This window comes from Oncorhynchus keta, unplaced genomic scaffold (genome assembly GCF_023373465.1).
Source record: "Oncorhynchus keta strain PuntledgeMale-10-30-2019 unplaced genomic scaffold, Oket_V2 Un_contig_10789_pilon_pilon, whole genome shotgun sequence".
In the NCBI taxonomy this organism is placed as follows: Eukaryota; Metazoa; Chordata; class Actinopteri; order Salmoniformes; family Salmonidae; genus Oncorhynchus; species Oncorhynchus keta.
Genome location: NW_026277201.1, coordinates 218,833 through 231,015, shown reverse-complemented (window position 1 = coordinate 231,015; position 12,183 = coordinate 218,833). Strand labels below are relative to the sequence as shown.

Sequence of the window (12,183 nt, the reverse complement as noted above, 5' to 3'; positions counted from 1 at the left end):
TCTGGTGTGCTGGGTGAGCTAAATCGAGTCCACCTGCTGTATCTTTACCAACCCAGAGATTCAAGGGGAGGAAAATGATGTGTAGTGAGTAGACTCTGCCAAATCAAGGGAAAACAAAAATATAATTACTTGAACCCCTGGAATGAATTAACAAAAAAACTGAGCAAACTAAAATGCTATTTGGCCCTTAACAGAGAATACACATTGGCAGAAACACTGTGACTGACCCAAAAATAAAGAAAGCCTTGCTATTCAGAAAGTTCGCCGTAGGCAGACCTGGCTCTCGAGCGGACCAGCTATGTGCTCACTGCCCACAAAAGGAGGTGGAAACTGAGCTGCACTTCTTTACCTCCTGCCAAATGTATGACCATATTAGAGACACATATTTCCCTCAGATTACACAGATCCACAAAGAATTTGAAAACAAATCCAATTTTGATAAACTCCCATATCTATTGGGTGAAATACCACAGTGTGCAATCACAGGAGCAAGGTGTGACCTGTTGCCACAAGATAAGGGCAACCAGTGAAGAACAAACACCATTGTAAATACATATTTACTTATTTTTACTTTTTTACTTTAACTATTTGCACAATGTTACAACACTAAAGACATTTGAAATGTTTTTATTCTTTTGGATCTGTGTGTAATATTTACTGTTCATTTTACATGCCAATAAAGCCCCTTGAATGAATTGAATGAGTAGGTCTGAGGCTCTAGGAGAATCTCAATTGAATAGTCCTCACGTCCTCTCTCATCGCCTCCTTCTCAAAGCCATTGGAGGAGAAGGTCACAGGGGTGGGACCTCTGGCTTTCTCATCCAATGGGTTTTGAGAAGGAATCTTAAGAGAGCTGACACGAGAAATTCTCCCTCTGAGTGGATTTTATCAATTGGGTTTTTGTGTCACCTCTAATCTAAATGTCCATATTTTATCATGGCAAGAAAGGGCACCATGTTCAAAGGACCATTTAACAATCCATATTTCAATTTCTTACCAAGTTCAGCGCACACGTATATATACACAATAAGACACAGTATTGGTCTTTGCCTATCAGTTCATAGTATATTAGCTCAAGAGTACTGCCTTGCAACATGAAGACTTCAAGGAATTTCCATGCATTCCCTAAACAGCAACCGTTCTTGGTACTCGTCCAGGTATGAATGGATGCCTTCCGACTGCGGCAGCGCACGCCTTTTATATGATGCAATTAGCATACAACCATGTAAATCTACAATGGCTGCTGTGCTGCTGTATAGGTAGCATTAAACTGGCTTTGTCTCACTTTCTATCAAATTACATCACATTTTTACTCCCATTCTAGAGTTCCCAGGGGAACCATAAGAAATGCAATGTGTAGAGAGCTAAGCTTACACGGATACTGTTGGCTAGGGCCAGTGAAACGCTGTGGGGTGAGAGGGATGCGAGGGATAATGGATCTGTAGCCAGGTGAAAATGAGAAATCCAAGATGGCTCCCATCCTCTAATTAGGACCTGAAAGAGACAGGTTTCAGGCAGTGTGTGTGCACTGTCCACAACCTGTCTGCAATAAGCTGGGTTTCAGTCACTTAAAACTGGCTCTCAAAATCTCATTTGATTTGTCACATGCGCCGAATACAACAGGTGTAGACCTTACTGTGTAATGCTTACTTACGAGCCCTTAACTAACAATGCAGTTCAAGAAATGGAGTTAAGAAAAGATTTACAAAATAAACTGAAGTCAAAAATAAAAAGCAACACAATAATGAAGCTATATTCAGGGGGTTCAGGTTAGTTGAAAGTAGGGGTAAAGTGACTGCATAGATCATAAACAGCAAGTAGCAGCAATGTGGTTGTCAATGTAAATAGTCTGGGTGGCCATTTGTTTAATTGTTCAGCAGTCTTATTGCTTGGGGGGTAGAATCTGTTAAGGAGCCTTTTGTACCTGTACTTGGCTCTCCGGTATCGCTTGCCGTGCGGTAGCCGAGAGAACAGTCTATGACTTGGGTGATTGGAGTCTTTGACAATTTTTTGGCCTTCCTCTGACCCCGCCTGGTATATAGATCCTGGATGGCAGGAAGCTTGGCCCCAGTGATGTACTGGGCCATACGCATTACCCTCTGTAGCACCTTACGGTCGAATGCCGAGTAGTTGCCATACCAGGCGGTGATGCAACCGGTCAGGATGCTCTCGATGGTGCAGCTGTAGAACTTTTCGAGGATCTGGGGACCCATGCCAAATCTTTTCAATCTCCCAATGGGGAAAAGGTTTTGTCGTGCCCTCTTCACGACTGTCTTGGTGTGCTTGAACCATGATAGTTTGTTGGTGATGTGGATGCCAAAGATCTTGAAACTCTCGACCCGCTCCACTACAGGCCCGCCTTTTCCCGTAGTCCATGATCAGCTCCTTTGTCTTGTTTACATTAAGGGAGAGATTGTTGTCCTGGCACCAGACGTTCAGGTCTCTGACCTCTCCCCTATAGGCGGTCTTATCGTTGTTGGTGATCAGGCCTACCACTGTTGTGTCATCAGCAAACTAAATGATGGTGTTGGAGTTGTGCTTGGCCACGCAGTCGAAGGGTGAACAGGGAGTACAGGAGGAGACTCACCCCTGAAGGAACCCTGTGTTGAGGATCAGTGTGGCAGATGTGTTGTTACCTACCCTCACCACCTGGGGGCGGCCCGTCAGGAAGTCCAGGATCCAGTTGCAGAGGTGTTTAGTCCCAGGGTCCTTAGCTTAGTGTGGGTACTATGGTGTTGAATGCGGAGCTGTAGTCAATGAACAGCATTCTCACATAGGTGTTATTTTTGTCCAGGTAGGAAAGGGCTGTGTGGAGTGCGATTGCATCATCTGTGGATCTGTTGGGGTGGTATTCAAATTGGAGTTGGTCTGGTGTTGATGTGAGCCATGACCAGCCTTTCGAAGCACTTCATGGCTACCGAGGGTGGTAGTCATTTAGGCAGGTTACCTTCACTTCTTGGGCCCAGAGTCAGCTGATAAGGTCTAGACCTGGGTTCAAATTTTATTAGAAATTGCTTTAGCTTGGCTGGAATGCCAGATGGGTGAGGTTTGCAGTTTTGTGACTACTCTATTTGATACCTTGCAAGCTCAACAAAGCAACAGATAATGTATTTGAAATGTTTTTTAAATGGTATTCGATGCCAGCTCTTCACAGTGTATGTTTCAGCCATACTATGTAAGCATTATAAAGGGTCCATAATCAGGTGATTCACCTTTGTGAGCTACATCATTGGAGAAACAACAAAAGATGGGAAAAGTGTCAGTTCTTTGGAGGCTAATGGGAAGACTGTAGTAGTGGAGTTGGGCAGGGACAGTGTTTAAAGTGTGGGCCCCATTGTGACGGGCTCTTGTGCGTTTGGTCCTCTGCAGGTGGATGAGGAGGTGGCGCGCCTGGCGTCCATGCCAGGATGGCGAAGGGACATCATCAAGAAAAAGCTTGATGAAGAGAAGTGAGTGAGAGGCGGTGCTACCCATCCCATTACTCCAATCAGGAGCTTACACTGTTACTCCATTATCTCTTCAATGGTCTCGGATTTGTCCTCCCTTCTGTCAATTTCTCCGGTTGTTTGTCTGTTTGCCTTGGTTAATGTTTTTTTTTTTATCTTCTCTTTTCCCCCCTCAAGTTGTGTTGGGTGGGTTGATAAAAAAAGTCATGTAGATCCTGAAATATTTACAGCATATAGCTAGCTACCTACTGTATAACCACTATACACATTATTTCCTGTAGTCGTTAAGTAACGTTTTGAATGCCATGTATTAATACTGTATTTCCTTAAATTCCTTTTTGTGCCTAACTTCTCCGGGTCGGACAGGGGGCAAAAAAGGTAAGAAAACATTCTATAAAATGTTCATTTATAATATGCCACAAACTATTATCATGATCTTGGTTTCCATCCAATTTGCAACAGATTTTAAATGCAAATATTATAAAATCCACATAAAAACAATACGTGCATTTTCCCACAACCTACAAAAGGTTGTGTGTATTTGCGGGAAAAAAACAACTTTGGCAGTTAAATTCCAACGTACCGAATAACAATGTGTTAAATAGAGAATGTGCACTGTATTTTTGGATCAAAATTCAAAATACATTTAATCTTGATGTTCTGATGCCTTTTGGGCAATTTATAGTATTGCTTTTTTGTGGAGTAATGCAGCTGTTTTTCTGTGTGACTTGTTTTATTTGTGCTTCCCAGACAGTGTTTTTGTGTATGTAAAGTATTTGATACACTGCCGATTTTGCAGGTTTTCCTACTTACAAAGCATGTAGAGGTCTGTAATTTTTTATCATAGGTACACTTCAACTGTGAGAGACGGAATCTAAAACAAAAATCCAGAAAATCACATTGTATGATTTGTAAGTAATTAATTAGCATTTTATTGCATATGACATAAGTACATCAGAAAAGCAGAACTTAATATTTGGTACAGAAACCTTTGTTTGCAATTACAGAGATCATACGTTTCCTGTAGTTCTTGACCAGGTTTGCACACACTGCAGCAGGGAATAAATAGGAAAACCTGCAAAATCGGCAGTGTATCAAATACTGTACTTGTTCTCCCCACTGTATATATATATATATATACAGTGGGGCAAAAAAGTATTTAGTCAGCCACCAATTGTGCAAGTTCCCCCACTTAAAAATATGAGAGAGGCCTGTAATTTTCATCATAGGTACACTTCAACTATGACAGACAAAATGAGAAAAAAAATCCAGTCAAAAGTTTGGACACACACTCATTCAATGGTTTGTCTTTATTTTTACTATTTTCTTCATCAAAACTATGAAACATATAGAATCATGAAGTGACCAAAAAAAGTATGAAACAAATCTAAATATATTTTAGATTCTTTAAAGTAGCCACCCTTTGCCTTGATAACAGCTTTGCTCACTCTTGGCATTCTCTCAACCAGCTTCATGAGGTAGTCACCTGGAATGCATTTCAATTAACAGGTGTGCCTTGTTAAGTTAATTTGTGGAATTGATTTCCTTCTTAATGCGTTTGAACCCATCAGTTGTGTTGTGACAAGGTTGGGGGAGGGCATACAGAAGATGGCCTTATTTGGTAAAAGATCAAGTCCATATTATGGTAAGAACAGGTCAAATAAGAGAAATGACAGTCCATCATTAATTTAAGACATGAAGGTCAGTGAATATGGAACATTTCAAGAACTTAGAAAGTTTCTTCAATTGCAGTCACTTAAACCATCAAGTACTATGATGAACCTGGCTTTCATAAGGACCGCCACAGGAAAGGAAGACCCAGAATGACCTCTGCTGCAGAGGATAAGGTCACCGAGTTCGAGGAACAGACATGTCATTCCCACCGTGAAGCATGGAGGAGGTTGTGTGTTGGTGTGGGGATGCTTTGCTGGTGACACTGTCAGTGATTTATTTCGAAATCAAGCTACACTTAACCAGCATGGCTACCACAGCATTCTACAAAGATACGTCATCGCATCTGGGGTTAGTGGGACTATCATTTGTTTTCAACAGGACACTGACCCAACACACCTCCAGGCTGTGCAAGGGCTATTTTACCAAGAAGGAGAGCGATGGAGTGCTGTATCAGATGACCTAGCCTCCACAATCACCCAACCTCAACCCAATTGAGATGGTTTGGGATGAGTTGGACCTTTGAGTGAAGGAAAAGCAGCCACCAAGTGCTCAGCATATGTGGGAACTCCTTCAAGACTGTTGGAAAAGCATTCTAGCTGAAGCTGGTTGAGAGAATGCCAAGAGTGTGCCAAGCTGTCATAAATATTTTGATTTGTTAAACACTTTTTGGGTTACTACATGATTCCATGTGTTATTTCATAATTTTGACATCTTCACTGTTATTCTACAATGTAAAAATAGTAAAAATAACATCCCTGGAATGAGTAGGTGTGTCAATTTTTTAGTGTGTGTGTGTGTGTGTGTGCGTGTGTGCATTCAGAAAGTATTCAGACCCCTTGACTTTTTTTAACATTACAGCCTTATTCGAAAATTGATTCAATTGTTTGATTCTCTCATCAATCTCTGCACAATACCACATATTGACAGACATTTTTTAAAAATTCAGACACATTTTTACTGAAATATCACATTTAAATAATTATTCAGACCCTTTACTCAGTACTTTGTTGAAGCACGTTTGGCAGCGATTACAGCCTCGAATCTTCTTGGGTGTGACGCTACAAGCTTGGCACACCTGTATTTGGGGAGTTTCTCTCATTCTTCTCTGCAGATCCACTCAAGCTCCGTCAGGTTGGATGGGGAGTGTCGCTGCACAGCTATTTCCAGGTCTCTCCAGAGATGTTAGATTGGGTTCAAGTCCGGGCTCTGGCTGGGCCACTCAAGCACATTCAGAGACTTGTCCAGAAGACACTCCTGCAATGTCTTGACTATGTGCTTAGGGTCATTGTCCTGTTGGAAGATCAATCTTCACCCCAGTCTGAAGTCCTGTGCGCTTTGGAGCTGGTTTTCATCAAGGATCTCTCTGTACTTTGCTCAGTTCATATTTCCCTTGATTCTGACTCATCTCCCAGTCCCAGCCACTGAAAAACACCCCCACAGCATGATGCTGCCACCACCATACTTCACCGTAGGGGTGGTGTCAGGTTTCCTCCAGATGTGACACTTTGCATTCAGGCCAAAGAGTTCAATCTTGGTTTCATCAGACCAAACTTAAAGCGGGCCGTCGTGCCTTTTACTGAGTGGCTTCCGTCTGTTCACTCTACTATAAAGGCCTGATTTGGTGGATTGCTGCAGAGATGGTTGTCCTTCTGGAAGGTTCTCTCATCTCCACAGAAGAACTCTGGAGCTCTGTCAGTGACCATCAGGTTCTTGGTCACCTCCCTGACCAAGTCCCTTCTCCCCCGATTTGCTCAGTTTGGCCGAGCTGTCAACTCTAGGAAGAGTCTTGGTGGTTCCAAACTTCTTCCATTTAAGAATGATGGAGGCCACTGTGTTCTGCAAAATATTTTGGTACCCTTCCACAGATCTGTGACTCGACACAATCCTGTTTCGGAACTCTACAGACAATTCCTTCAACCTTGTGGCTTGGTTTTTCCTCTGACATGCACTGTTAACTGTGGGACCTTTTTATATAGACAGGTGTGTGCCTTTCCAAATCATGTACAATCAATTGAATTTACCACAGGTGAATGCCAATCAAGTTGTAGAAACATCTCAAGGATGATCAATGGAAACAGGATGCACCTGAGATAAATGTCTATGTTGTCTCAGAGCAAAGGGTCTGAATACTTATGTTTATTTAATAATTTTAATTGTATTTTAAATAAATTAGCAAAAATGTCGATACCTGTTTTTGCTTTGTCATTATGCGGTATTGTGTGTAGATTGCTGAATTTTAACGAGGCTGTGAGGCTTATTAAATAAGGCTGTAACGGGGGGAAAAGTGAAGATCTGAATACTTTCCAAAGGCACTGTGTATGTGTGTCTATGTTGTATTATACAGAGCGCATTTGGAAAGGAGACCTAGGTTTCACTGTCTTCCCTGGCAAAATAAAGGTTCAATAATACAATACAAATGATTAAATCCGTAGCCCAATAAACAGCTTTCCCGAGTCGTAGTGGGAGCACCACACAACATATCATTGCGTGACTCCATGTTTACTTCGATATGATGGTTATTATATCAATATTTGCGCATTTGCGCAACCATTTCTCGCATAATGCATTTTACCGAGACAAAAAGATCCCACATTGTCTAGCGTGTTTTGCTTTGTCAACATTTGGAAAGTTTACCAAAAAATGAGCTGTTTTCCATTATCCCTGTTGTGACATTCTTTATCCGACACGTACTTTACTCACATAAAAAGGTTGCATGGGAATCCTGGTTAGTAGTGATGCCATATAGCATGCAGATTTTTGGTTTCACATGGACTGAAAATATCAAGTTTTCCAACTACTGGTCAGTAATATTAGAATAACACCCATCATTTCATACATCCCCCTGCAGAGTTATAATGAAGCAGTCAAACTCTCATATAATAAATATTTGTAAGACATCATATAAAATGGATCAACTAGAGGCAAGCATGGCATTATATTGACGTATCAACCCTCAAATGTTGCTGCCTTTTTGATACAATAGGACTCGGTCATTAACAATCAGCAATCAGCGTTAGGTGACTAACTCATTGATCCTGCTCATTGTAATACGACACGTTTGAAAGTTAGTTAAATCCTCCATAAGGCAGAAGTCTCTTTACCTGGTATGTATTTAGAAATGACACCGTAATGTATGTTTACTAGGTGGTAACCAGTTATAGGAGGTACCAAAAGTATTCATTGTTACCAGACCAGGGTCAAATACTTGAGCTTTGGTTTGCCCGGTACAATGGAACCAATAGAATTGTCCCAAAAGTTTAAACTCCCAGCTAATTTAAGCCCATCTCAAATATTTACATTTGACTGTGGTGACCTAGCCTAAAATCCAGAATCTGTTTTGTGCTTACATTCCACTGATTGTACTCCGTGTCATGACAGACAAGGAGGGGTGAGCTAAACAGACTGGGTCCCAGGGTAATAGTGACCTTTTTATTTACTCAACAGGGTCAAACCGAGCAAGCTATACTGGTAACGCATGCACCATAGTTACCATGTAAAAAATAACATATCAGAGACAGCACAGTAGAGTTCGGGTTGGCCCAGAATCAGGCAATTGTTTCTTAATACAAGCTGAAACAGTCACACATTGAATCACACTGACACCTTGTATTCACCTTCCCTCTTATTGGTGCACTCAGAAAAGAAGAGGAGCTTGCAAACAAGGCAAAGGACAGCGGGGAGAAGAAAGAGCAGGAGCGACTACGGACCATGGGTTACAACGAGAGCAAGTTGGCGCCATGGCAACGGCAGATCATCCTGAAGAAAGGAGACATAGCGAAACAGTAGATAGGGCCTCCCCATCCAACCCTCTTCCCCTTCAATGTCAACCAACCAAACCCCAACCACTACCAAAATCCCCTCCCATACCCAACCCTCATCGCACCCCACCCCAACCAGGTTTCCACTAGATAACACAGCCACAAAGTCAGATTCCAGAGCCACAAAGGCAAAGTTAGCTACAAAAATTTGCATTTTGGCATTCATTTAAGGTTATTAGGGTTAGGTTGAAAATAAACGTGAAATTATAGAAATAGGCAGAGTTTAGCCATAATTATGACTTTGTGGCTGTGTTAACTAGTGACGACCCACCAAACAGGACCATGCCACCTCCCAACATGCTTTGCAGCTCTGCCATCCTGAAATGGTGTGGCCGCACCAAGGTCCCGTGGACAAAAACTGTACGTGTCGCAACGTTAGCGGTGTCTGATTCAAAGGACAACATGAGCACATTGAATAGATGCTCCTACCCCTTTTTTTCCTGTCAAAACATTTGGCTAAATTACTGTACGTATCGCAACTGTATGAGACCCTTAGACTTGAATCATATACACTAGCTTTACTTTACATTATTTAACATGACTCTGTAGGAATTTCCCACACAATTCCACACACTTGAACAACCTTTGTCAATGTTGATCTGTTGTTCTGTCTTGTTGGCCATTGTGGGAAAAGTTGTCATTGCTATAGGCTGAGCAGTTTGTCATAAATAGAAAAACTGTCCACGATCTGTTTTCTCTGCATTTGATTCACCCACACTTACATTGATAATTGAGCTCTAAAACTAGACTGTTGTATTCCACTGTAGGATTGCTTTTAGGATGGAAAATGTCATGGTTAACATAATAAGCAATGGCATTTTGATACAGTATATATCATCTCCATGTATTGCACAAAGACCTATATTCTACTTAATGATGCTATTTTTCATTGAGCCCATCTGAACTTCCAGAGATATTGTTGAAACAGGAAATGGATAAAGTCCCTCCTGTATCTGTTATTTTGTACATTAATATCATATGGGTAACTGCAACCATAAGTCATTTAAAATGGGTTTATTAATATTGTTAGTTGTGGATAATGTCATTTAAGTAAAAAAAAATAACACTGAACAAAAATATAAAAGCAACATGTAATGATTTCAATGATGTTACTGAGTTACAGTTCATATCAGGAAATCAGTCAATTGAAATGAATTCATTAGGCCCTAATCTTTGGATATCACATGAACGAGAATACAGACTGGTCACGGATAACTTTTTTTAAAAGTAGTTGATCAGAAAAGCTGTCCGTATCTGGTGTGAGCACCATTTGCATTGTGACACATCTCCTTTACGCTGTTGATTGTGGCCTGTGGAATGCCCCACTCCTCTTCAATGGCTGTGCGAAGTTACTGGATATTGGCGGAAACAAACCGCTGTACACGCCAATCCAGAGCATCCCAAACATGCTCATTGAGGTGACATGTCTGAGTATGCAGGCCATGGAACTGGGACATTTTCAACTTCCAGGAATTGTGTATAGATCCTTGTGACATGTGGCCGTGCATTATCATGCTGAAACATGAGGTGATGGAGGAGGATAAATGGCACGACAATGAGCCTCAGGATCTCGTCACGGTATCTAAAATGCAATTGTGTTCGTTGTCCATAGCTTATGCCTGCCTATACCATAACCCCACCGCCACCATGGGGCACACTGTTCACAACGTTGACATCAGCAAACCGTTCACCCACACGAAGCAATGCATGCTGTCTGCCATCTGCCCGGTACAGTTGAAACCGGGATTCATCCAGGCCATCGAAGGTGAGCATTTGCCCACTGAAGTCAGTTACAAAGTCGAACTGCAATCAGGTCAAAACCCTGGTGTGGACGACGAGCAGGCAGATGAGTTTCCCCAAAAAGGTTTCTGACAGTTTGTGTAGAAATTCTTTGATCTTGCAGGTAAAGAAGCCAGATGTGCAGGTCCTGGGCTGGCATGGTTACACGTGGTTGTGAGGTTGGTTGGATGTACTGCCAAATTCTCTAAAATGACATTGGAGGAGGCTTACGGTAGAGAATTTAATGTATCTGGCTACAGCTATGGACATTCCTGCTGTCAGCATGCTAATTGCACACTCCCTCAACTTGAGACATCTGTGGCATTGTGTGAGAAAACAGCACATTTTAGATTGGCCTTTTATTGTCCCCAGCACAAGGTGCACCTGTGTAATGATCGTGCTGTTTAATCAGCTTCTTGATATGCCACACCTGTCAGGTGGCTGGATAGTCTTGGCAAGGGGGAAATGCTCACTAACAGGGATGTAAATAGTTTTTACAATTTTTTAATTTAACCTTTATTTAACTAGGAAAGCTAGTTAACTTTGTAAACACGTGTGCACAACATTTAAGAGAAACTTTTTTTGCGTATGGAAAATATCTGGGATGTTTTATTTCAGCTCATGAAACATGGGACTAACACTACATGTTGCTTTTATACTTTTGTTCAGTTTGAGCATTTAACTCTTTTTTTTAACTCTTTTACTTTTCAATGCCCTTATTGTGATCATGGTGAATTGTTTGTGTTGCATGTGTCTTATGGATGTCATAATTGACTGTGTTGTCCAACCAAAAGCACATCTCTTGTTATCCAAGAGGATTGAACACTCCACAATCATGCTAATTAAAAAACACGTAATATTTAGCAAATCGCTATGAGTTCAACAAGCAAACATGTTTTCTTTTATCGATGTATAAAATATTAGGAGCACAATCATAACAGAAGTCTCATCAGCACACTGAATATTGCAAAAGTCCCACAAATATATCAGTGTCCTTTATCTGGCTTTCACCAGTAAACCTTGCAATGTAATATTTTATGAGCAGATCCTTTTACTAGAGGAGAGTTCTCGCTCTCTCTCACTTACGATATTTTCAATCCACCTACTCTTTTTTTTTAGGTAAATGTTGTAGTTTTTTTTGGTCAAGGGACCAAACTATAGGTAACTCGGGCATTCTCTTTTTTTTTTAGAAATGACCGTTGACACATTGTTGGTTTCGTAGGATGATGTGCACTAATGCTGTGGCTGGAGTTGTTGGTCCTCAGAAATGTGCCAGACGTGTCTTTCTGAATGTGTATATAAAACATACGGGCATCCCCAATGTCAGAAAATGTGCTACAGGTTTACTTCATATGTTTTGGGTGTACATCTTTGCAAATGTATCAAACATAATATATAATGAAATGCATGGTCCTTGTTGAGAAACTATTTGGAAATATTCAATTCATTGGATGGCATATTGATGT

The 12,183-nt window shown here is 41.2% G+C and overlaps 1 protein-coding gene across 1 annotated transcript in view; it reads left to right on the top strand.

Moving 5' to 3' along the window:
* Positions 1–11,405, top strand: part of LOC118373316 (espin-like) — a 112,001-nt gene extending 100,596 nt beyond the window's left edge. The window contains 2 exon segments of the mRNA XM_052500495.1: positions 3,370–3,824; positions 8,759–11,405. Coding sequence (XP_052356455.1) covers positions 3,370–3,453 — 84 coding nt within the window. The 3' untranslated portion in view covers positions 3,454–3,824; positions 8,759–11,405.
* The last annotated feature ends 778 nt before the right edge of the window (positions 11,406–12,183 follow it).